Source organism: Cervus elaphus, chromosome 30, assembly GCF_910594005.1.
Source record: "Cervus elaphus chromosome 30, mCerEla1.1, whole genome shotgun sequence".
Taxonomy (NCBI): Eukaryota; Metazoa; Chordata; class Mammalia; order Artiodactyla; family Cervidae; genus Cervus; species Cervus elaphus.
Window position 1 is genome coordinate 85,751,669 of NC_057844.1, and position 24,501 is coordinate 85,776,169.

General features: G+C 62.6%; 2 protein-coding genes and 1 long non-coding RNA gene across 3 annotated transcripts in view; 2 read left to right on the forward strand and 1 right to left on the reverse strand.

The window, feature by feature from the left end:
• Positions 1-4,312: 4,312 nt before the first annotated feature.
• Positions 4,313-6,408, forward strand: LOC122686701 (pheromone-regulated protein PRM7-like). The gene is made up of 3 exons (XM_043891882.1): positions 4,313-4,752; positions 4,841-5,713; positions 5,832-6,408. The coding sequence occupies exons 1-3, from the start codon at positions 4,313-4,315 to the stop codon at positions 6,406-6,408; spliced, it is 1,890 nt and encodes a 629-aa protein (XP_043747817.1).
• A 913-nt stretch (positions 6,409-7,321) lies between these two features.
• GAS6 (growth arrest specific 6) overlaps positions 7,322-24,501 on the reverse strand; it is a 29,811-nt gene continuing 12,631 nt past the window's right edge. The window contains exons 5-15 of the mRNA XM_043891754.1: positions 22,676-22,798; positions 21,845-21,967; positions 17,984-18,106; positions 16,056-16,177; positions 15,857-15,975; positions 15,409-15,598; positions 13,564-13,728; positions 12,468-12,636; positions 9,612-9,784; positions 8,472-8,700; positions 7,322-7,754 (exon numbers count right to left, since the gene is read on the reverse strand). Coding sequence (XP_043747689.1) covers positions 7,603-7,754; positions 8,472-8,700; positions 9,612-9,784; positions 12,468-12,636; positions 13,564-13,728; positions 15,409-15,598; positions 15,857-15,975; positions 16,056-16,177; positions 17,984-18,106; positions 21,845-21,967; positions 22,676-22,798 — 1,688 coding nt within the window. The 3' untranslated portion in view covers positions 7,322-7,602. The remainder of the gene's footprint in view (positions 7,755-8,471; positions 8,701-9,611; positions 9,785-12,467; positions 12,637-13,563; positions 13,729-15,408; positions 15,599-15,856; positions 15,976-16,055; positions 16,178-17,983; positions 18,107-21,844; positions 21,968-22,675; positions 22,799-24,501) is intronic.
• Positions 7,664-18,957, forward strand: LOC122686599. The gene is made up of 3 exons (XR_006338845.1): positions 7,664-7,799; positions 10,353-10,354; positions 18,944-18,957. It is a non-coding gene; the product is annotated as an uncharacterized LOC122686599 (long non-coding RNA).

A 24,501-nucleotide genomic window follows, 5' to 3' on the forward strand; every position in this document is an offset into this window, starting at 1 on the left:
GCTCATGGGCCGTGTTGCAGGTGGGCCCAGCCCAGCTGGCCTTGTGGCTTCTGTGGACAGGACGCGGCCCCACCCCCGGCTGTCCTGGAATTTCAGCTCCAGAGGTTACAAACCCAGCAAGGCCACTCCTCATCGATTTGGAATTTTAGGTCAAAGTCATTGTGACCAATCCTGCTGAATTCTTTGACTCGCTTTGGGCATATTGTTAAAAACAAACCCATCAAAATTTAGGCGGAGTAATTCCTTTGGCTGAGATGGAGCCTGCAGCCACTGGGAGGCTTTGAAACGTCCTTCGCTGTGCTGGCGGCTGGCTGAGGAGTTAGCCTCTGTGCAAAGCTCTCCCTCCTGGGGGCGTCACGTCACGACGGCAGGCATTTGGGGCCTGGAGTGGCCGAGTGTGCTCCCAGAACCCCAGGACAGGCACCCCTGAGCCCAAGGCAGGCCCTTGCAGGATGAGTCTGGCCCAGCCCTGAGACTTGGGCAGGTCGTTTTCCACCAAAGAAACCTGGTTTGAACATCACGTGACACAATGGCATATGAGAGAATTCCCAGGGCTGTGTTTCCCTGCCTAGACTGTGCAGAGAACACGGAAACTCTTCTCGTTTCTGAGGCTCATAGGGACCAAACAGGCCTTGTTTAGCGTGAGGAAGGTCGTCTCACTACACGCGACACTCGACAGCCTTTTTGAGTCCCCGGCTCTGCTCCGGCCCAGCAGGTGCCCCCATGGCCTGGGTGCTGGGCAGGGAAGGAAGGGGGCGTCCGGACCGCAGCTGGGGACGAACTGCCGTCCTCTCCCTAATGTGACCCGTCCTCGTCACAAAGGCAAGGGGGCAAACTCCCGACTTTGCAAAAGTTACACATATAAATTTAGGGACTTTTCATAAAGAATTTCATAGTCACCGAGACAGTTATTTATGTTGAGGAGTATGTCAGGGTGTTGTGCACAAGTCAGGAGCCATCGAGTGACCCCAACGGGCTGAGGACCAGGGCCCGGCTCCTCCCTCCCCCTGCAGGCATGCCTGGCTTCCCGCCGTCCAGGGGAAGCGGCCAGGAGCCCCCTCCCCAGCCCCGTCACGCGTGTCTGCTCGCTTCGCTTCATGTCAGGTGAGGTCCTGTCGTCCCACCTTCCCTGTGTGGTGTCTGTTTGCAGATGCACAGTCCACGCTTACTGGGGACACCTGGTGGACCTTGCAGGCACTCAGGGCTCTGCGTGTGTGGTGCCCACTGGCCTGCTCAGGGTCAGGGCCTGCCCATCCAGCCGCCCTCCCTGATCACCGCCCTGCATGCGTTAAAGAACGACACAGACCACACCTCCCAGTCCTGGGTGGACAAGCACTCCTTGGAGCCAGAGAGACCGCGTCTGTCTGGGTCAGGTGGGCTCCAGGAGGAGTCCTTCCTGTCCAGAGGATCCTTGATTTCACGCACTCGGTGTTTTGGGTTCAAAGTACAGAAACACGTGATGTTCAAATGCCTGCAACCATGTTGCTTGAAAGTGAATTCTGGGCACAGGGCCGTGGGTCAGCGTGAGGGCTTCCTGCTCTGCCTGCAGCTGGCTCGGGCTCCGTGCTGTGGTGTGAAAACACCTTCACGTGCCCCTTGTTGTCACTCCTGGAAGTGTCGGTCAAGGTGGGGATACTGCCTGATCCCAGGACCCTCTGCAGCCCCGAGGCTGGAGCCTCTAACCCCTGGTGTTGGCGCCAGCAGAGCTGCTGCCCTGTGGGGTGCTGGCATCTGCCCTTTGGGGGCATCTTACCTGGTGTCCACCCTGCCAGGCAAGAGCAGGAGAGGAGAGGAGACAGGATGTCGGGGCCGAGCCCCAGAGCTGCTCTCGTGGGTGGTCGGCTCAGCGCTTAGAGAGGGCGGGGTGCCACGCTCGAGCAGAAACCCCGAGTCCACGGGCCGGGCAGCACTCAAGACCAGGAAGGAGTTCTCTTTCCTCTCCTCCTTCGGTGCCCTGTCCCACCCCCTCAGTTTGTGCACTCGGATATGAGCCCGAGCCGGGGGCATCCTGGAGCCAGAAATCCCACGAATGATTGGCAAATACCCGAGGTGTCAGGCCTCTGGCTTCCCCAACGGGTAACGGCAGAGCTCAGTGCGGGCCTCTGCTGGGGTCCCATCGGGTACCAGGGCTGACCCCTCGCGCTGCCTGAGGTCAGGATGTCCACCGGCCCCGCTGACCCATCCGGGGCCCCCCAGCAAGTGCCTCATCCCCCCAGAGTTTAAGAACCGAAGTGTTCAGCGGAGCCAGGGGTCTGTGGTCCGCGATGTCAATTCACTCAGTGGTTCCCGGACCCACATGTGACTGGACGGGGAGGACCTTGGTCCAGGGCTGCAGGTAGTGAAGACGCAGCCCCTGGAGCAAACAGCAGAGCAGATGCTGTAGGCCTGCAGCAAACCCGCGTCCCAGAACACGGGCTGACCTTTGACCTCTGACACGAGCCCAGCTGGGGTCAGCGGCCTCAGCGTTTCCCCATACTGTCCACACCTGCATCTCCTGATCATGCTGTCTGCCCCACCAGGTATTTTCATCTCGCCTGGAGCTGATAAAAAGTATTAAACTCCAAAGCCAGCAATTTTGCTCTTGCCACAAAAATGTCTCTATCCCTCAGCCCAGCCACAAAGAATGTGAACGATTCAGCCCCAGCCTGCTGGTGTCTCAGGCTCCCTCCCCCTTCCCGGGACACCCCCACCCTGCACACCCGTGTGCCCCCTCCTGACCCCCAGCCTCCAGGGCAGCTCCCCCGCCTGGCACACGGCACCTGCCCAGGCCTGGCCTCAGTGTGCTCCGGGTGCCCTTCCCAGGGACCATCTCCGCCAAGGCCTCCCCAGCCCAGAAGGCTCTCCCTGGGCCTGATGCCCACAGGGCGTAACTGCTGCACCCCCGGGCACCACCACAGGGCGGGCTGGAGGCTGGGGGTGGGAGGGCCAGGGAGGCTGTTGATGGGAACAGGGCTCCCTGCTGCCGTGACGGAATGTTCTAGAACTGGACGTGAGTGCTGGCTGCACAGCCCTGTGAAGGTGCTAAAAGCTGCTGAGCCACACACTGTTGGAGAGTGACCACTCTGGTGTGAGCTGGGTCCTAGAGGATGCGCTCCTCGAGCGTGGCCAGGGGACCGTGTGTGCTAGTTAGCAAGAGGCCCACAGCAGCAGCGTTGGGAGGGAGTCTTGTCTGCTGAGTGGCCTGCAGTCACCAGCGCCCCCCAGCCCTGCCCTCTACTGTTCTGACAGTCTTTCGCCCTCTGGGCGTGGGGTGAGCACGCGGAGCTGGCGGGAGCAGGCATGCCCTCCCGGTGCCCGCGAGGAGTGGGCAGGGCCTCACTCCTCAGCAGCTCGTGGGTGGCACCTGCCTCTTTCCCTTCCCTCTTTGCTCAAACTTTTTAATCATGAAACTGAATGACTACTATAAACGGAACAGAAAGCACGCCGAGAACTCCAGTGTGAGCGGCAGCTCCTCAGAGCAGGGCCGTCACCGAGGCCGGGGCTGCCCCCCATCCTGGCGCCCACCCGCCACGGTTCTGCTGTGCATGGCTTGTCCTCTGCTGAGCTGCGTGCCTGTGACAGACACGTGTGGCTCTGCCCCCAGACGGGGACCCGTGACTGCCCCTCTGGCTGTGGGTGGCCTTGGCTGGTCTTGGGGTTCCTATGTGTATGTGGGGCTCCCGGTGTGGATTTAGGGTGCACGGGAGACTTGGACTTTGCTGGACAATGCCCAGCCCTGGTCCTCAGGGTCAGCCCACACCAGTCTTAGCTCCAGGCTGCCAAGATCGGGTCCTACTCTATGCGAGAACCTTCCACAGCTGTGGGCGCCGAGGTTCCTTCCTGTGCTGTCTGTGCCCGCATCTCCCCCTCATTGACGAAGCTGGCCCTGTGGACAGACACCTTGCCCACTGGTACTTCCTGCCCTGTCCAGCACCGTCCGGTCTTCTGTTGGGTCATTGCTGTCACTGATTTGCAGGAGGAACTCTGTCCTTTCTTGGTTAACATGGTTACCCCACGTTGACTGGTTACCGTGGTTCCCGATGTTTCCTCCTCAGCTGGTCTTGTCACACTCTATGGTGCCTCGATGAACAGATGTTCTTGATGATAGGTTGGTTTGTTTTAAGTGGACTTTATTTTTTAGAGCAGTTTTAGAATCACAGCAAAATCGACAGGAAGGTACAGAGACCTCTGTGAAGAGACCGTCTTTGCTCCGTTGTGTTAGCTTTACTCCTTTGTCGAAGATCAGGTGACTCTTTCTGGGGGTCTGTTGCTGGGCTGTCTGTCTGTCCAGTGATCCATCGTTCACTCTTTTGGCAACACCACCTCCTCCTCCATGGAGCACAGTCAGACCCACCCCACCTCGTCCTCCATGGAGCACAGTAAGACCCACCCCTCCTCCTCCTCCTTGGAGCACAGTAAGACCCACCCCACCTCATCCTCCATGGAGCACAGTCTGGCCCACCCCACCTCCTCCTCCTTGGAGCACAGTCAGACCGACCCCAGTTCCTCCTCCATGGAGCACCGTCTGGCCCACCCCGGCTCCTCCTCCATGGAGCACAGTCAGGCCCACCCCGGCTCCTCCTCCATGGAGCACAGGAGGACCCACCCCAGATCCTCCTCCGTGGAGCACAGTCTGGCCCACCCCACCTCCTCCTCCTTGGAGCACAGTCAGACCGACCCCAGTTCCTCCTCCATGGAGCACCGTCTGGCCCACCCCCGCTCCTCCTCCTTGGAGCACAGTCAGAACCACTCCGGCTCCTCCTCCATGGAGCAGTCAGGCCCACCCCACCTCCTCCTCCTTGGAGCACAGTCAGACCTACCCCAGTTCCTCCTCCATGGAGCACAGTCACACCTACCCCAGTTCCTCCTCCATGGAGCACAGTCAGACCCATCCCACCTCCTCCTCCTTGGAGCACAGTCAGACCTACCCCAGTTCCTCCATGGAGCACAGTCAGGCCCACCCCACCTCCTCCTCCTTGGAGCACAGTCAGACCTACCCCAGTTCCTCCATGGAGCACTGTCTGGCCCACCCCGGCTCCTCCTCCATGGAGCACAGTCAGACCCATCCCACCTCCTCCTCCTTGGAGCACAGTCAGACCTACCCCAGTTCCTCCTCCTTGGAGCACAGTCAGGCCCACCCCACCTCCTCCTCCTTGGAGCACAGTCAGACCGACCCCAGTTCCTCCTCCATGGAGCACCGTCTGGCCCACCCCGGCTCCTCCTCCATGGAGCACAATCAGAACCACTCAGGCTCCTCCTCCATGGAGCACAGTCTGGCCCACCCCACCTCCTCCTCCTTGGAGCACAGTCAGACCTACCCCAGTTCCTCCATGGAGCACAGTCAGGCCCACCCCACCTCCTCCTCCTTGGAGCACAGTCAGACCGACCCCAGTTCCTCCTCCATGGAGCACCGTCTGGCCCACCCCACCTCCTCCTCCTTGGAGCACAGTCAGACTGACCCCAATTCCTCCTCCTTGGAGCACAGTCTGGCCCACCCCAGCTCCTCCTCCGTGGAGCACAGTCAGACCCACCCCAGCTCCTCCTCCTTGGAGCACAGTCAGAACCACTCAGGCTCCTCCTCCATGGAGCACAGTCTGGCCCACCCCACCTCCTCCTCCTTGGAGCACAGTCAGACCGACCCCAATTCCTCCTCCTTGGAGCACAGTCTGGCCCACCCCAGCTCCTCCTCCGTGGAGCACAGTCAGACCCACCCCAGCTCCTCCTCCATGGAGCAGTCAGGCCCACCCCGGCTTCTCCTCTATGAAGCACAGTCGGAACCACAGTCAGACCTACCCCAGTTCCTCCATGGAGCACAGTCAGGCCCACCCCACCTCCTCCTCCTTGGAGCACAGTCAGACCGACCCCAGTTCCTCCATGGAGCACTGTCTGGCCCACCCCGGCTCCTCCTCCGTGGAGCACAGTCAGACCCACCCCGGCTCCTCCTCCATGGAGCACAGTCAGAGCCACCCCGGCTCCTCCTCCGTGGAGCACAGTCAGACCCACCCTGGCTTCTCCTCTATGAAGCACAGTCGGAACCACAGTCAGACCTACCCTGCCTCCGCTTCCTGGAGCACAGTCAGAAGTCATGGAGCTCTGTGTCTGCCCCAGGCCCGTGTGCAGCCTGGCCCTGGACCTGGCAGCAGCAAGGCCGCCAGCCTGGCCCGCACAGCTGGGAGCTGTCTTGCAGCCCATGGCTCTGAACTGGCCATAAGCTTTTTCTTGGCCGTAGTTAGCACAACCCTTGGCGCCCAGTGGAAGTCTGTGCAAACCACGCTAGGAAACAGGCTGGGCCTCGCTCTCCCAGAGGGGAAGAGGGACCGGGGTGGGCAGACGGCCGCGAGAGCTGGCCTCCACCGGTGTCTGTGGTGTCTTGCCCCAGAGCTCCACATGCGTCCTGTCTGCTCTCTGGCTGTCCTGGCCTCTGTCTGAAGGGGCGGCCAGGTGCGGGCTCCCAGCTGACTGGGGGAGCGTTCCATGAGAACATTCCAGAGCCGTCTCCAGAGTAGATGAAAAGCAGAGAGCTCGGCGGGAAAGCTGTGGTACCAGGGCTGAGAGGTGGATCAGCCCGAGTGGCTCTGGGCTCCCGAGGCCGCACGTGGTCAGACGGTGAGCAGCAGGGGGTCTCCTGCGGGGCGCGGCGGACTGTGCTCACCCCCCATTTCTCAGAGCCATGCTGGCCAGCTCCAGGAGGCCGTGGGTGGCGGGCAAGACCTGAGCAGATGGCACCCCGGACTCTTGGCTGCCTGCTTACCTGCTTCAGGACACATTTTGGGGTTTGGTGTCTAAAAAAAGTAAGAATCTTAGTTTTGAGAAAAAAGTCTCAGTCTATTATAAAAAACGGAATCAACTTTGGGGATGGAGTCAAGCCAACAGGTGCTGGAGACGCCCCCGGAGCCTGTGCTGTGACGGTGCCCGCGGCGCTGGCTGTGTCCTGCCGCAGCTGCAAACCGCGGGCTCTGTCTCCCGAGACCGTGGGTCCCGCGCGCTCCCCGTGGCTGCCCCCGCCCCTACTCCTGCAGCCGGAGCGTGAGGCCCGCCCACCTGACCTCCTGCAGACCCGGCTCACTGCCGGCCCCTCAAAATGAGCAAACAGGGCCCGGGTTTAACCGGAGAGCTGAGGCTGGGTGGGCGTGTCCGGGAGCCGGAGGTGCTGACCCGCCGTACTTCCAGCCCCGCAGGCGGGCGCTGGCGCGGTCTCTTCCCCAGTGAAGGGGCTCGTCCCCACCAGGAGGACCTCGGGCAGCAGCAGGGGTGAGGCCCCTGGACTTACGGATCCCCCCAGCCGCTGACCCCATAACGGCCGCCGCGAAGCATCAAGGAGCGGACACCGCCAACGCACAGCTAGAAAGGTTCTGTAAATATTTTATTTCTTTCATAGTTTTATGTCAGAAAGAAGCATCTGGTGATAAAAATAACAGAATTTCTTTTCCCGGGTCCGCTCAGGCGGCGCTGAGGTTAGTCCTCTCTGTACACGTATGATACACGCGGGGAGGGAGTCGCCGAGGGGCTCGGCGGGCGCGGGTTCAGGTCTCCGGCGCGGGCGCGGGCGCGGGCGCGCTGCCATCCTTCCGCGTCCAGAGGAGGCTGCGGCGTGCGTGGGGCGGGGCGTCTGCGGCCGGAAGCCTAGGCGGCGGGCTCGACGGGAGGGCAGGAGTGGGACGTGATGTCCCCGTGCTTGTAGGCGGCTTCGTCCAGGTCCAGCGCCTTCCGGTTGACCTCCAGCGTCATGCAGCCGCGGTAGAAGGCCGTGACCGGGGCCGAGGTCATGGGCACATCTGGGCCGCGGGAAAAGAGCAAGCGTGTCTCAGCAGGTGAGCTGCGTCTCCGGCAGAACATCATGCAGCTCAGCCATGAGCCCCGGCGGGCAGCAGACGCCTGCCACCAGGCTTGGCACAGCACCCCGACCCCCCAGGAGGACACACAGATAGTCACATCCATTAAATGTTATCTCCTCGGCCCGAATGAGTCATGCCCAGGGCTTCCAGGCTCTCTCATCCTCTTCAAAGCTGTTTACTAAAACTAAACGCAGTTGGAGTCTGGCGGCCAAGACAGTGATCCTCCGTCGGCGACAAGTCGAGACCCGCCTGAGCAGTGGGAGGCCCAGCCTCTCCCACCTCCCCTACTCTGCCGGGATACCACCTCCAGATGCGGGGGGCAGGCTCACCTGGCCTGCTGCCTGGGCAGCTGGACACCAGGCCTCGGGGTCGGGGCACTGGGGCACCCAGCTCCCCGTGCGGCCCCTGGGCTGGCCCTCCCCACCGGCCTTGGCCAGACCCACCATCTGATGCCCATGGCGGGTGCGGGGTGGGGGGCAGCTTCAGGCCGATGCGTGTTCCCCTAAGCATGCTGTCAGCCTGACCCCACAGTGGCTGGGCGGGAACAGACACCCAGTGAGCACGCGCTGCTGCCACCGGCTGGCCCCCCCCCCCCCCCCGCCTCCCTTCCCCACAGAGCGCCCGGCCCTGCCTGGGGGAGCGAGTCAGGGCCCCTACCTGGCAACCCCCCGATGAAGGTGAGCACGGGGCCCTCCAGGTGTCTCCCGAGGACGGCCAGCCGCTCCTGCAGCCCCGCTGGGCTCACTTCCCTCTGGCCCTGGGTGCCGTCCACCTCCAGGGTGGCCCTGTCCTTATTCACAGAGACAGTCACCACGTGCTCCTGGCCATCACAGACCTTGATCTCCATCAGGACCAGGGTGACGCCCTCCACAGCCAGGACGACCAGCTGTGGGGAGAGGCACAGCTGACCGGGGCAGAAGGGCCAGTGGCCACGTGTCCGTGGGCCCTCCTGTCCTGCCGAGATCCGTGGGTCTCCTGTGGGTAGGGTCGCTTATGACCAGAGCGTGACAAGAACACGGTTTCTACACGTGTGAATTAGGGGGACCTGGATCCCCTCCAACGTGATTGAGGACCAACATATAGAGCTGCATGTCCCCGGGTGGGAGGTGGGGGAAGCACGCTCTGGTCACAGGGACACGCATGTGTCGGCCTGGGCAGAGGTGACCGTGGCTCCCACCATGTCCGTGGCCAGACACAGGGCGGAGCTGCCCCTTGCATGTGACGCTACCACAGAAGCAGCAGAGGGACCAAGCCTGGATCCATGACCATCAGCTTGCAGCTGCAGTAAGAGGGGAGCTGATGGCTCCCTCAGGCAGGCTGACATGGGGAACACACCCCTCTTGGGACAGAGGCGGGAGAATAAACCCATTTCCACTACTCTTGCCTGTTCTCTGAGAAGACAGCCAGCGTGGTGACCACAATGACAGTCAGGGGTGGGGTGGGGACTGCATGGAGGTGACGGTGGCCTATCCAGGGGCAGATACTCAGAGCCCTGCCTGCCTCCAGGGGCGGCCTGGCGAGGCTCGGCCTGTTTGCACACTCACACACATCATTTGTGAGCAAAATCATTTGGCTTAAATACAAGCGATTAATTCATATAATCTACACCGCTGAGGGGGCAGGACGGTCTCCCCACTGCACAGCCGGCCTGCAGGACTCCAGCACCATCCCTGAGCCACAAGAGGCCAGTGAGACGCGGCTGAGCGGCTGCCGCTGGAACCTGGAGGGCGAGAGGCGGGGCTGCGCCTCCAGGCGGCTCCGCCTCAGAGCGAGGGTGGGGGCCGCAGCAAGCGGTACCTGCTTCTTGAGCTTCTTGGTGGAGTGGTAGTCAACCAGCGCCACAGAGAGGGCCACGGCCTGGCTATCGCCCACCAGCGCGAGCAGCACCCCGGTGTCCGCGGCGGGGCGGACCCGAGCCACGGCCTCCACTGCCCAGGTGGTCTCCGTCCCGCCGGCCGGCGACGTCCGCGCTGCAAGGAAGGCCGTGCATCACCAGGCCGTCCAGATGGTGCAGCAGAGAGGCGGCGGGCCCCGCGGGGCCCCGGGCGGCAGAGGCAACGGGAAGCCGGTAGCTCGGGGCTCAGTGGCCCAGAGTCAGCCATTTGGCTAGCAGTCAGGAACTGACCGGGAGCCCAGTGTCGGTCTCCAGAGGCCCCAGTGCACCGGAGCATGGCCACCTGCCCGCTCCCCAAGAACCCCTTTGAGTGACCACTGGGCTGCCCCACCCAGTCCGGCCGGGACCACCCCCTGGGCACCTGACTTCCCGTCCCGGGACAGGAATGGGGTGGGGCTCAGCCCTTAGCCCGCCCACCCACCTCGCAGGCTCGGCCCCACAAACTGAAGGACCGGGAAGGGTTGGGGAGGCAGTGAAAACTGTGCCCGACAGCGCCCAATATTCCCGTCCGGAGCCGCACTTTTCTGCTATAATCGATACCTCTGCGGGGCAGGCGCTGCTTACAGGACACGGTAGGCATGCGTGTGCGTGACAAGTCACCTGCCGTGTGTCATGTATGTCATGCTCCAAAGCACCCTTGGTAGCCGTGGTGGGTCCGGGTCTCAGACACAAACACCACCTCGCAGATCCTTCCAGGTGAGCAACTGCTGCTGAAGGCGCCGGAAGGAAACCTCACCCCCCCGGTTTCTGAGCATTTCCACCTCGAGATGCCGCAGGTCGACAAGGCCACCGAGGTCAGGCCTCGCCCCGTGCTGCTCTCTTCCCCCAGCGGACCGAGAGCCGCTTGAATTGTGTGTGGGTCCCCACCCCAGAGAGGGACGTAATGATCAGTTCTGAAAACTGTTCACTGAACTGAATGCACATAGAATGGGAAAAGGCAACGAACAAAACCCCAAACCCAGCCTTCTCCTCTGTTTCCAAGTTTTCCTGCATCCCTGACGGTGGGGAGAGGAGCGCTTTCTGTGGGGTCCCCCTGACGGAGGTGGGGAGAGGGGCCTGGCTGCCAGAAGTGTGTTTGAGGGGCCAGCGCCTAAGCTCCCCTGGGGAGGTTTGCTCAGGTGCCGAGGGGGGTTACCCGCATGCCCCTTGCCCGACGGCTTCTGGGGCTTTAAGACCCACTGAGTCCACAGCCTCGACCTGCTGCCGAGAACGGTGCCTGTAACTCCTGACATGTCCCTTCTGTGTCGTAACGAGGACAGGACGGCCCAGCCTGAGGAGCACGAGGGGGGCGCCAGTGCTGCCTGCCCTGTGGCCTTTGCTGTCACACCCTGCAGAGCTCAGCCCTGCAGCCAAGTGGCTGCCTCCGCGGCGGGCACACAGGCCAGCATGTTACGTGTGACCCTAACCAACACAAGGACGCCCTGGTCTGCGTGCACAGAAGCAAGGGCTGAAGGGGCGGTGTGTGTTCCGTACGAGCTGCAGTCAGGAGTGAAGGGTTCCCCTTGGATGATCTGGTGACGCTCGTGACAGGTAAAGCCAAGACAGAAATGGGGAGGGGGGAGCAGGTCCCATCTCTCCCCGAACAGACCCTCCTTTAACTTGGGCCATGCAGGGTGGTGAGGGTCATATGTGCGCCTTCAACCATGACAGGCTCAGAGTCTGGAAACAGAGGCACTGGGGGCATGCCAGGGTATGGGGGGGGGGGGCGAGGCAGAGCCAGGAGAGGCCCTGGAGAGGCAGCCAGGAGGAGCCTGGCTAGAGGGGAGATGGAAGTGGGGAGGGGAGAGACCCCAGGGCCAAGGAGGGTGGTGGGCAGCCGGGGCTCCGCACACCTTGCCGCCCCAAGGAAAGAGGCTCACAGGTCCATGCGAGGTGTCTCCCAGGCCATGACACAGAGCCGCCCTACATCCTCAAGTCAAAGGCCACCAAGGCCACGAGCCCAGGCACAGCGACGCCTCCGGGCACAGGGGTGCCCTCCCGGGGGCAGAAGTTAACTCTGGCCCTGCCCGAGGAACTCTGGGGAAATCCTGAGGCCAGACTCAAATGGAACTGCTGTGCCCCTCACTCCCCATGGTCCACACTGTGCAGGCCAACCCCTCAGGGCAGCTGCGGCCACAGTCCTGCCGTTTGGAACATTCGCTCATTTCATGTGTAGCTGATGGCCAGGTGCCCACTCATCAGCGTGCGAGGATGACTGATCTTTAAACTGTCGCTAACTAATACTAAAAGGGAAGCGGCCGTAGGAAGTAAGGGCCCTGCTTTACAGAAGCGGGAGGGACTTTGGGTGAACCACTGTCCCCTGCAGCCACCCAGGACCCTGGCTGCCTGCCCTGTCCAACCCCCTCTCGCTGGGGTCACAGAAAAGCTCCTCTGTAGCCTCTGCAGTGGCTGGAAAAGCCTTAGTTCTCTGAGGCAGAGTCACAGCTGGGGCCTCAGGCCCTCCCGTCAGGGGCCTCTTCTGCTGAGCCTGGAGCACTGGACTCCGGGCCGTGCCGCCCCTCCCCACAGCCCACAGCGCTGTGACTGCAGATGCGCTCAAGCGTGTCCCATCTCAGAACCTCCCCGGAAGCTCCCCCTTCGAGCCCAGCGTCCCGTCTCAGCCACAGGCCCTCCGCCGTCCCCTTCTCCCCGCAACCCAGTGCCCAGGGCGTCTGTCCCTCAGGCGCTTGCCTGGGGGGGACTGGCCGCTGCCGTCTGTTTCGGGGAGTTATGGCCAGAAGGCTGAGCGCGGCCATCCGCTCGCAGGAGCGGAGACTCACCGTAATCCAGGTGGAAGAAGGCAAACCCGCTCCCGGGGAAGAAGGACCCCCTCTCGGTCACAGAGAAGCACTGCATCTTCACGTTCTCCTTGACTGTCTCCTGGACGGTGGTGTCCTCACCGTCCAGCCAGTGCCAGCTCCTCAGGCAGCCGTCCAGACGCGGGTTCATCTGGAGACAGAGACCCCAGTGGCTCCCTGGTGCCGCCCGTCCTACGGCGCCCTGCTGGTCACGCACGTGGCAATCCACCGCCCGTGGGCATGGACTCTGCTGTGGGCGGTCGCTCCGCCCTGGACCCACTCAGGGCTGCCCCCGCCCCCCACCTGCGCCTGGTCCCCCCTCGCCTGGCAGGCTCGGGGTGCCAACCGCCTCCTGGAAGGAAGGGTGAGGGGACTCTCACATGCCTGTGTTCACGCCAGGCCCCCGCAGCACGGCTCCAGCTCAGCCGCACCTGCCACGGCTCTGAGCAGGTCAGGCCAGCCCAGCCTCGTCTGGAAGACTGGGAGGGACTCCGGGGTATCGGACAGCCCCCAGCCCTCGGGGCGGGGGGACACGCTGCAACACTGCTGCCCACTCGGAGCCTCAGCGTGTGGACTCTTGTCTCCTGCCCGCTGTGGAAACCTGACTCGGAGCCAGGGGCTCTGACAAAGACACAGCACGCCGGGGGCAAGAAGGGACAGGACTTTGAGAAATGGCCAACACCGACCTCTCGTTAGGTCTTACTTCCCCTACAGGAACCTCAACAGTGTTAATAACCCAAAATGTTCTTGGCAACTGTCTACAAAATGTGTTTAAAAGTTCATTGTTTTTTTTTGTGAGAGAATAATTTCATTGTGATTTATCTCCTCTGCAAAATAGACATTTTCATTATCAGTGCAGACGAAAACGCAAATGAATTTCATAGAAAGAGACAGCAAAATACGTGAAATAGCTGCCCCTGCAGCTTGTCATAGTCTAGAGATGTTCGCTTTCTCCAGATCCCTTGCTAGACCTGGTCAGCATGGTTACCTGTTCTCCTCACCCACCGTGGGCTCGGACCCCAGGGACTAAGAACAGTATTCTCTGCCTCAGACCCCAAGGATGAAGGACAGTGCTTACAGGATGCACGAGGTCTTTCTCCTGGAAAGGGATGCCCCCCACGGTCAGGTTCAGATGGTACAGTCCTCTGTCCAGCTGGAACAGGTCCCCGGCCACGGCGATCTTCATCACAGCATCCTTGTTCACCTTGATCACCAGGTTCCGCTCGAGCTCCTCGACAGAGATCTGAGAAGCACAGGTGCCATGAGGGTGGACGCGCACCTTCTGAAGGGGGCCCAACCTAGGGTACCAATTCCCAGCACCACCTGGGGCCAGGAGACCCCCAGCCTCGGGGGTCCAGGCTCACCACATACACTGCCTCTCTGGCATCCATGGTGTGGCTCCGGCCCCGCCAACACCCCCAGGGGCCGGCTCCACCCCCTCATCCCCCTTCCTATGAGGGGGCATCCCCTCCCCATTTCTGGGCCTCATTTCAAGCCTTAGCCAGAGAGCTGCTTCAGGAGCCTGGGGTCACTCCCCCCCATGTCAGCCCAGGGTCTCTGCTCCACCCTGGCCCTTCGCCTCTCTGCCCTCAGCTGAGCACGTTTAGACGGGAGCACACTTTCTACCCTGGCATTTTCTGCAGCCGGGCAGTGCCCGGCACAGACGGGACACTGAGTAGGCATATGAATTCTCTGTAGAACTCTCCCCTCTCCCCTGCTCTCCTTGTAGGAGAGTTTAAAGCCTATGACTCTGTGTTTGGTGCATCTTGCTCAGCCCCAGCAGCCCCTGGTTTCCTTTTCAGCTCAGGTGGAGAAGCATCCAGGTGCGGGGTCTGAGTTTGGTGAGAAGGCAAACTCAGTGAGTGGGGGGTGCGGGGTGTCGCGGGGGCCGGAGAGCAGGCAGATCATCATGGAGCCGGGCCTGTGGCTCAAGAGCCCGGTGTGTCTCAGGGTGGGTGGGGTGCTGGGGCCATGCACCCACTGGTCTTGCCTCCCCTGGCCCCCCTCAGGCCCCTCATGTGCCTCGAGCTCAGGGCAGCAGGTTCCCACATGTGGAGCATCCTCAACCCCGGGGACAGCTTCCCTGAAGAGTGACTGTCTTATCTGTCCCTTTGCAGAAGGTCTCCTCCTGCTGTCGTGATGGTGCCTGGGGTTTAAGAGTCTAGGAGTGGAGGAACTGGACCCACTGATGGGATGGAAACACTAGCAAATGTCTACAGTGCTTTTATTCGTGGAGGCCAGGGCAACTTTTTCCATTTTATCTTTGCTTCTAAAGGAAAAAAGAATGCTTTTCCCATTTCTCTTTCAAGCACTTACTTCTAAAAGCCCAGTTCTAACAGTTTGGGAGGAAGCCTGTGTGTCACAGGCCACTTTGCTCCAGGTATTGTGGTACTGACAGAGAGCCGATGGCCAGAGGCCAGGCTCTGGGCAATCAGGGCACCTCCATCTAGAGGCAGCCAAGTGTGAGCCCTGGAGGTCGTCAGGACTGGAGCGGGCCCAGAGGCAGAGCCCGGGATGCTGCTGAGTCACGGCCGACCCTCACCTCCACTGAGAGCACATGAGGCAGGGTAGGAACCCAGATCTCAGCCCGTTCTGGCCGCGGTGCAGCTGACAGTCTGGACTGGAGGACCCTTGGGGAGGGGAGCCCCATGTGCTGCGGGGGCCCAGTGGCCCCGGTGGCCTCAATCCAGCAGCCCGGAGCCCCCACCCATAGTTGTGAAAAACAGAAGCATCTCCAGACACAGCCAGGTGTCCCCAGTGCAGCGGGTCCGCTGAGCACTGCAGTCCTGGTGGAAGGCCAGCTCAGCTTCTGCGATGAGATAGCGCCCGTCAGGGTACAGGCTTCCTGCCGGGGCTGCCCTGCTGGAGCCGTGCCTGCCGAGCCTTGCGGGGTCCTGGGCAGGGCTGCAGGGGCCCCACTCACCGTTTGCCATGCGCCGTCGTTGATGACGGGCCCGCTGCTGGTGACACGGCCCACGCCCTGGTAGCGGAGCTGCAGCTCCAGCCGGCCAGCCCGCAGGCCCAGGACAATCCAGGTGCTGTCCCGGTGGCCTCCGGCGAAGAACAGCACACCCTCGGGGTCGAAGGTCCTGAAGTCGAACTCAGCCACCAGTCTGCGGGCCGGCGGGAACAAGAGGGTCACTCGTAGGCTGCGGCGTGTGGCCCTTCCTGGCGAGGGCTCACCCGGCCTCAGGAAGCGCCAGGTGGGCAGACTGGGTGCCATCCGCATGCCGACGCAGGCAGTGAGTCGCTGGGCAGGGAAGGCTGGCACCAGCTCTTAGACCCGCATGGCCGCGCTGGGTGGTGGGCGCTCTGACCAGGCAGCCTCGTGCCCACATTCCCTCGGGCCCGGACGCCCTCCGCCCTCTCACCTCGTGGGCTGCAGCCGTTTGAAGAGCAGCTTGATCACGGGCATGGCGCTGAACATGCGGCCCAGATACAGGGACTTCACGCTCTTGGCCACGTTGAAGGGTACGCAGGGCAGGATGTCCTGTGGGGGGGCGGCACGGCTAGCAGGCGGGGGTGCGAAACCCTGGGGCCCTGCCGCCCCCGCCCGCCGCCCGGGGCTACCTCGCAGGTGCTCATGTCCCGGGACAGCTTCAGGCCCCCGCGGCCGTCACAGTGGCAGGTGTAGCTGCCGGGGGAGTTGACGCAGGTCTGCTCACAGCGCTCCTCTGCGCACTCGTCCACGTCTGCAGCCACAGGGAGCCCCTGAGCCCACAGGGTCGCCAGAGTCTCTGCCCCCATCACACCTCAGCGGGTGCGAGGCCCAGTGTGGGGCCCCAGGTGGCCCAGGCGCACACTGCCACCCAGCCCGCCGGCTCCTTCTGGGGACACGGCTGCATGCTTGCATGGCGGCCATCAGCACGGCCAGGTCGGCACAGGATGCCAGGCTCATGGTTCGGGCGCAGGTTTGTGCCCAGGACAGTGGCCAGGGTGGGGGAGCCGGGATGGCCTGGGGGGCTTGGGGAGGCAGGCTGGGACCACCTGTCTCCTTCCTCGTGGAGGGGCAGCCACAGGCCCCAGGCAGGAAAGTGGTGGGAGGCAGTGTGGCTGTTTGGGCCCCTGGACATGGCTGGGCCAGGTGCCCTGGGGGCAGGAAAGAAGGCAGCACCCAGGATCCAGGCTGCCCGGCCCATCTCCCTGTGTCTCTGGGGAGGGGCTGGCTGCACAAGAGACAGGGTCCACGTCACGTGTATGGTGAGGCAGGGGCCACGTGTGTGCAGGTGGGGAGGGGCCACATCACGTGTGTGCAGGTGAGGCAGGGGCCACATTGGGTGTACGGTGAGGCAGGGGCCACGTGTGTGCAAGTGGGGCAGGGGCCACATCGTGTCTATGGTGATGCAGGGGCCACGTCACATGTGTGCAGGTGGGGCAGGGGCCACGTCACGTGTGTGCAGGTGGGGCAGGGGCCACGCATGTGCAGGTGAGACAGGGGCCACGTTGTGCATGTGCAGGTGAAGCAGAGGCCACGTCACGTGTGTGCAGGTGATGCAGGGGCCACGTCACGTGTGCAGGTGAGGCAGGGGCCACGTCACGTGTGTGCAGGTGATGCAGGGGCCACGTCACGTGTGCAGGTGAGGCAGGGGCCATGTCACGTGTGCAGGTGAGGCAGGGGCCACGTCGCACACATGCAGGTGAGACAGGGCCATGTCGTGCGCGTGCAGGTGAGGCAGGGGCCATGTCGCGTGTATGGTGAGGCAGGGGCCACATCATGTGTGTGCAGGTGAGGCAGGGGCCACGTCGCGTGTATGGTCAGGCAGCGGCCACATCATGTGTGTGCAGGTGAGACAGGGGCCACGTCACGTGTATGGTCAGGCAGGGGCCACATCATGTGTGTGCAGATGAGGCAGGGGCCACATTGCACGCGTGCAGGTGAGACGGGGCCATGTCGTGCGCATGCAGGTGAGGCAGGGGCCACGTGTGTGCAGGTGAGGCAGAAGCCATGTCATGCACATGCAGGTGAGGCAGGGGCCACATCGCGTGTATGGTGAGGCAGGGGCCACGTCGCGTGTATAGTGAGGCAGGGGCCACATCGCGTGTATGGTGAGGCAGGGGCCACGTCACGCCGTGTGCAGGTGAGGCAGGGGCCACGTCACGTGTATGGTCAGGCAGGGGCCACATCATGTGTGTGCAGGTGAGGCAGGGGCCACATGTGTGTGCAGATGAGGCAAGGGCCATGTCGCGTGTATGGTGAGGCAGGGGCCACGTCACACGTGTGCAGGTGAGACGGGCCACGTCGCATGCGTGCAGGTGAGACGGGGCCATGTCGTGCGTGTGCAGGTGAGGCAGGGGCCACGTGTGTGCAGGTGAGGCAGAAGCCATGTCATGCGCATGCAGGTGAGGCAGGGGCCATGTCACGCGTGTGCAGGTGAGGCAGGGGCCACGTCATGTGTGTGCAGGTACTCAGACCCTCCAGGGGCACGCGGCACATGGCGCTCCCTGGAACACGGTGCCCTGTGTGTGCGTGTGTGTCCCGTGTGGCCTCAGGTAGGTACCTCGGCAGCCCTTCTCCTGCGAGCTGAACACGTAGCCCTCGTCGCAGATGCAGGAGTAGGAACCCGGCAGATTCTGGCACCGTGCCGCCCCGCAGGCACCCACGTCCACACATTCGTCTACGTCTGCAGGAAAAACCAGCTGCATCAGGTCCACCAGGCCTGCTGGCGGCCGGCCCGGAAGGAACTGCTGCCCGCTGGCCAGGAACCACAGAGAGGCGGCCAGCTCTGCGGGGGGAGCCCGGCCTGGCCTGGCGGTGTCAGTGCAGCGCCGCCTCCCCCTCTTCTCCTCCCCCCTCTCCCCCCTCCCTCCTCTCCCTCCCCCCTTCCACCCCCTCCCCCCTCCATCCTCTCCCCCCTCCTCCCCCCCTTCCCCCCTCCCCTCCCTCCTCCCCCACCTTCTCCCCTCCCCTCCCCCCGCCCTTTTCCCGTCCGTCCATCCGTTGGGCTTTCAGCCCCAGCCCAGAAGCAGGGTCCTGGTTGAGAAGGCTGACTCCTGTCTCTGCAGGGCACTGGCCGGCCAGGAGCACAAAGTTGTTGCTGAATTCAAACGACAGCAGTCCAGGAAGGTAAAAAAGTACCTCTGGGGCCTTTTAACCCAAAGTCCCACCCCGCATCCCCAGAGCCCCCCGGCCACCACGCTGACAGCATGGGCCTCACACTGAGGTCTGCCCGAGGAACACCAGCACCACAGTCACGGTCAGTGACCATCAGGGTCTGTCCTGAGGCTCCCTCCCCTCTGCCACATGGCCAAACCAGTATCAGCAGGAGAAGCCTGCAGCCAAGAGCTGGTTCCTAAGGAGACAGGGAATTTCTAGAAAGTGCAACTGGTACTTCAAAGTACGCAAAGACTCACAGCTGCTCCTGACTTGTCACAAGGGAGCTCGGCAAACATAGGCTTTCAGACGCGGAAACTAAGATTCCTCCCAGAGACGGTGGGAATGATCCATGTGCTCCCCACAGGGAGCCTGTAAGCCCGCGGGCCCCACACTGTCAGGACTGATCTGCACCGAGCTGCCCAACCTATAGGCACTGCAGGAGCCAGGCTGGGCCGAGCCCACATGGGCCAGGCTGGCAGTGGGTCCAGACCAGCCCTAGCTATCCAGGGGCGGGAGGTGCCAAGCGAAGTCCCCAGCGGGTAGGCACCACGCTCACACTGGGGGCCACAGGCAGGTACCCCACACCGTGCCGTCTCAGCAGTACCAGCCCCCGCCCTCAGCTGCCGAGACTTCACTACAATCGTAGGGAAAGCTCGCAGCCCACCCTGCAGTCTTGCTCTACCTAACCGGCTCCATAAAAGTTCATGAGCAATGACCAGCCTCTGGGTGGTCCCCTGTTCGCAGCCAAGAAAGTGCCCAGAGATTCATCCGCAAAGGCTGGGCAGTGTTTCAGGGCAGACCCCTAGAGCCCAGCCCCACAGGCGCAGAGTCCCCACCCCCTCGCTCTCAGCATCTCAGGGCTGACCACAGAGGACATGGTGAGAAGATGCCTCACTGCAGGGATCCTAAGGAAACAGAGATGCCAAGAGAAAGGGAGGTGCGGGGCCAGCATCTGCAGGCACACCCCGAAACAGGTGTTGGGGTGGGGCCCGTGCCATCAGGCTAAGTAGAGACCAGTCCTGCTAACAGGGGAGGCATAGGGCCTGCCCCGCTGTCCTCAGTCAGGGATGCAGGATGCTGGGATTCACTCAGAGCCGGAGGCCGCCTCACCCCTGGGTGGTCTGTGAGGTACACAAGCGGTTCAAAGCCGGCCCTCGGGGTTTTCCAAAGAGGGCGCCTTCGCAGGGCTGCGACAGTGCCTGGGGCACCCACAGGGACAGCACAGGGCTCCCCTAGAATCTGAGCCCCACAGTCTGGGCCAGGCCCCGGAACTGCCCCGGCAGCTGCGGGCACAGGAGAGGCTGAGTCTGAGTAGAGAAGGGCCCCTGGAGAAGTGAGGGGAGAAGCCCTGGGTCCCTGAGCACCGCCTTCCACACCTCACAACGACAGCCCTGCAACACGCCCTGCCAGGAAGCGCGTTCTCAGGGGAGGCAGATGGTTGTGAAGGGCCGGGGGTGGGAACTGCCACCGGGACACACGGATGCCTCCCGCGTCTCGTCAGGCCTGGGAGGCACCGATGTGCATTGACTGGAAGTGGTTTCTCCAGATAAGAGAGCCAACCCGCGTCTGTGCTCGGGGCCCCCCTGGGGCTCCCGGCCCCCCGGGCCCTGACCCCTTGTGCTGCCGCGACAGATGGGAATTCATGGAGAGAGGGAGGCGGGCGGGCAAGGTGCCCCTGGAGAGTGGGGTGAGAGACGGGTGCCTCTGGGGAGTGGGCAGCTTGCAGTGGTTTCTTGGGGTGCCCCGGGTGCTGGATGTGGGGAGCCCCAGACTGCAGCCCCAGACTGCAGAAGTGGGGGTGCAGGGTAGCTGCCTTCTGCTTCACTCCAGAGCAGACCTTTCTCAGAGGAAGGCTGGTGACTGGGGCCTTGGGAAGCCAGTGGGGCGGGGGTGGTGAGGTAGGATCCTGGAGGCATCGAGCAGGACCCTGCAGGCCCCCCCACCCCCCACCCACCAAGTATGAAGCTAAGCAGTCCTGATCAGGACGACAGTCACAGACTCAGCGTCGGATGCACATGTCTGAGTGGGTTCACAGAGGCTGTAACTGGCGCCAGAGGCACAGGCAGACTGCACGATGAGCAGACTGCAGACATGCCAGACGCGGCTCTGTCTTGAGCAGAACTGAACCTGTGGCCTTGAGAGAATGGGATTCACACTATCGCTCACGACAATCTGTGTCTCTGTGGGCATTGGAATCGTTTGTTCTGCCCATATGTGTAAGGAGGCAACTAAAACCGTCAGCAAAGAGACGCTCCAGGCCTCCAGGGACATCATTCCCTCTGAGAGCATGGTGCCCGTGTCAGCAGGAGGCAGTTACAGAAAGCAGACCATCAGCCCAACCCCTCAGAGAGGCAGCGACGTTCTGTAAGTGCGGATTCGTGAGCAGCCCTTTGCAGGACTCCGCCCTGAGCAGGAAGCCCCCTTTCACATCACTTTAGCAAAACTGCATGTAACTGGCTTTTAACCAGGCCCTGCCCTGCTCCACCCCACCTCTGGCCCAAGCACAACCTTCACACAGCACCCTGCTTAACGTAATGGTTCTTTCTGCGGATCAAAGAACGAGAAATAAAGAACAGATGACCAGGTCTCTCCCCAGCTTCCCCTTCAGTAACCTCATGAACAAACTGTGTGACCAGACAGTAAGACAGTGCCTGGAGGGGCCGTGAGGAGAGCTGAGCGGCCTGCATGCTGTGTGGGCAGCAGGACGCTGACCCCCATCTCAGTGGCTAATGAGGCTCCTTCCTGCAACCCTTTAAAAGCTCTCAAGGCCAAGCCGAGTCTCCAGAGGTGGTTTTGGGGGTTGCTGAGCCCACCATCTCCCCAGCTTGCCAGCACTCTGATTAAAGGCACCTTCCTTTTCTACCATTTGTGAGCTCTGATCTTGCCCACACCTCCCCACAAGGCGTCTGGGGCCCTGATGTGCACAGGAACGTCTGCAGGCTCCGTGGCCGGGAAGGAGGCCTGGCAACCACCCCACCGCCTCTCCCAGAGCAGCAGACAGGCCTCCCCAGCGGGGCGGGCTCCGTCCACAGATCTGAGTGAATCAGCCTGTGTCCCGGCTCTGGGGCTCGTGGCCACGGACAAGCCTGGGCATGTGCCGTGTCTGCAGGACGCCCTCCTGCCCTCCCTCCAGAACCACGGAGCCAGCCACAACCTCAGCCTCCCGCAGAGGAGCCAGGCGGCCGAGGCCTCAGCCTGCTGACTTCTGGCAACTGCAGAGGCGAACGGGCGAGGACAGAGGCCGGGGGTCCCGGGTCAGGCTCACCGTGGCAGGTCCGACTGTCTGGGGAGAGCGTGTAGCCCCCGTGGCAGGCACACTGGAAGCTGCCCGGCTGGTTGTAGCATATTTGGCTGCAGCCTCCGTTCTCCTGGCTGCACTCGTTGACATCTGGGAACAGGACGCGGGGCCAGAGGTGACCCACGACCGCCTGGAACACTCGGCAACATTTGCACCCCCAGCCCCACAGAATCCACCCTCAGACCCTGGGTGGGGGGCACAGTCTTGTGTCCGGATGGGAGGCTCTGAGGGGCTCAGGGCTCCCTCTGCAGCGAGGGGCTGCCCAAGGGTTCTAACCAGGTCCCAGGGTCTACTGCAGCTTCTCTGCTGACCCAGCATGCCGGGAAGTCAGGGAGGGCGGAGGTGAACCTGCTCCTGACTCCCTTCCAACCAGTGGGGGCCCAGACAGGGAGCCTGCCTCAGGGAGGGCGTGCCCTCCCCCACAGTGCCCTGGAAGAGCTGGCCTGGCTTGGGCACTGCTCGGGGCCCAGCACCGTGGCTTTTCAAGCTGGATGGCACCCTGCCTGGGGTAGCAGCAGGACACCCAGCACTGTCCAGACATCCATGCCTCCGGGAGGACTTGAGAGGCTGAGGACCCCACCCACCCATCTCCTGGGAGCCGACCAGCTCCTGTGTCCCCACACAGCTGGCCTGCCCCCGACATCTCCTCACTCCTGTCGCAGCTGGACACGCTGCGGTGGCTGTGTCCCCTGGCAGGAGAGGAAGAGGAGGGCCAGAGCCCAGCCCTGCCAGCCCAGGCCCTTGGTGGCCCCGAGGGGGCTCCCGACACCCCTATCTCCCCAGGTAACGCAGCCTCACCTCTGTCGCAAAGTCGCCCTGCCCAGCCGTCTCTGCATTGGCAGTAGAAGTTGCCCATGAGGTCCTGGCAGACTTGGGTCCCTTTCTTATCGCAGGGATCTGGAGAGCACTGGTCAGGCAGCTCTGAGTGGAAAGCAAAGAGAAGGGGGCCCTGAGCTGGGAGAGCGCCAAAGCAGGTCCGGGGCACTGGCTGGCCACACCGAACCCCACCTCCCCCGGAGGCGGTCACAGACCAGGCCGGCCAGGCCCCGGCTGACCCCAGGAAACTCAGGTCAGCTTGGAGGGAGCAGCCGCCCACCCACCAGGCTAGAGGCTGGGGCTGCACCCTGGGGCCTCGGGGGAGAGGCGAGGCCTGGCTGGGCCCCAGAGCCAGACGGACCTCCCAGGGAGCAGGTCACAGGGCCCCGGCAGGCACAGGAAGCAGGAACAGGTCCCCACCCCCTGCCCAGCTTCCCCCAAGACGCGAGCAGTGGCCCCTGCTCCCCGAGCGCTCAGCAGCCCCGTGTCCAGCTCGCACGGAGCGTGCCCAGGACCCCTGGGCAGTGGGGGACGTGCGCAGGGCCAGGCAGCTCCCGAGCCGGATGGTCCCGCCACCCTCCTGCAGCACCCAGCACGTCAGAGGCCCCACGGGAGGGGCGGCTGGACGCGGGCGCGTCCCCACCAGACACACTCGGTTAGACTTAAGTTATTGCAGAAGGACAAGCCTGAGTTTGTTACCTTCGCCTGGAATTTGCCTAGGATGCCCAACACCGCCCATTACAAATCTCAGGGTCCCCAGGCCGAGAGGGCAACCCCACCTTCTCCTGGGGGTGGACAACTCCCCGCAGGAAGAATTCCACCCACTTTCCTTTGCTGCCTCATTGGGAAGCTCATCTCTGGGGAAGAGTGAGGAGCATGTTTGCGGGTGTCCCAAGCTTCTGAGGAATTCGGTGGATGCGGGCAGCCCGTGGACAGGCTCTGGGCTGAGCCCTGACCCAGGCCCGACAGGAGGGAGCTGAGGGGTTATCTGCCTGCTGCCGGCGGTGGGAGGGTGCAAGGCAGAGAGGCCGCCCTCTGCACTGGAATGCGCGGCATCTGCTATGGTCAGTGGAGGCCAGTCTCGTGGCTTCTGCTCCTCCTTCCAGAAATGTGAGGGCAACGACAAGTTATAACCTGGGCAGGGCATGCTCAGAAGAGAAAGCCGAGACACTGCCCTCGTGGGGACAGCTGGGTCACAGATGGCTGCACCAGAGGCTGACGGGGGCAGAGATAACGTGTCTGCTTCATGGAACTCTCAGGCCACAGCCAGGCCTGGAGTCAAGGCTCAGCTGAGATGTGTGTACGTGTGGATCGAAAGCCATGTGACCGGACACCAAAAATGTCAGTGTTACCGTATGATAACTTAATAATAATAATAAAGATGCGTGATAACCTGGGGGGGGGGGTGGGGAATCTTGCTACCTTTACTACAAACGGCTAACCCGCAAACTCTACAGTTCCTACAAACTCAACAGTTCCTACAAACTGAGAAAGGTAGGCAACGAATATGAATAAACCATTCGCAGAGAAAGAAACAGGTGAAGCTCGGCTTCACTCATGAGTAAGAAAAACTAAACTGAACAGATTGAGGGTCATTTCCCCACTTTCCTACTGGAAAAGATAAAAAGTAAAAGAAGTACATTTGGTAGGTGCAGGTACTGGGGGGCACTCCCGCCCTCTGTAGGGGTAACGGGCCAGGTCTGCGTCAAAACTGGGGAAGGACACAGCTTTCCCTCTGCACTCCCACTCCTAGGCGCTGACCCAGCAGAGGTGCTCAGGGAGACAAGGAGACCACTCTGGTTTGTTTG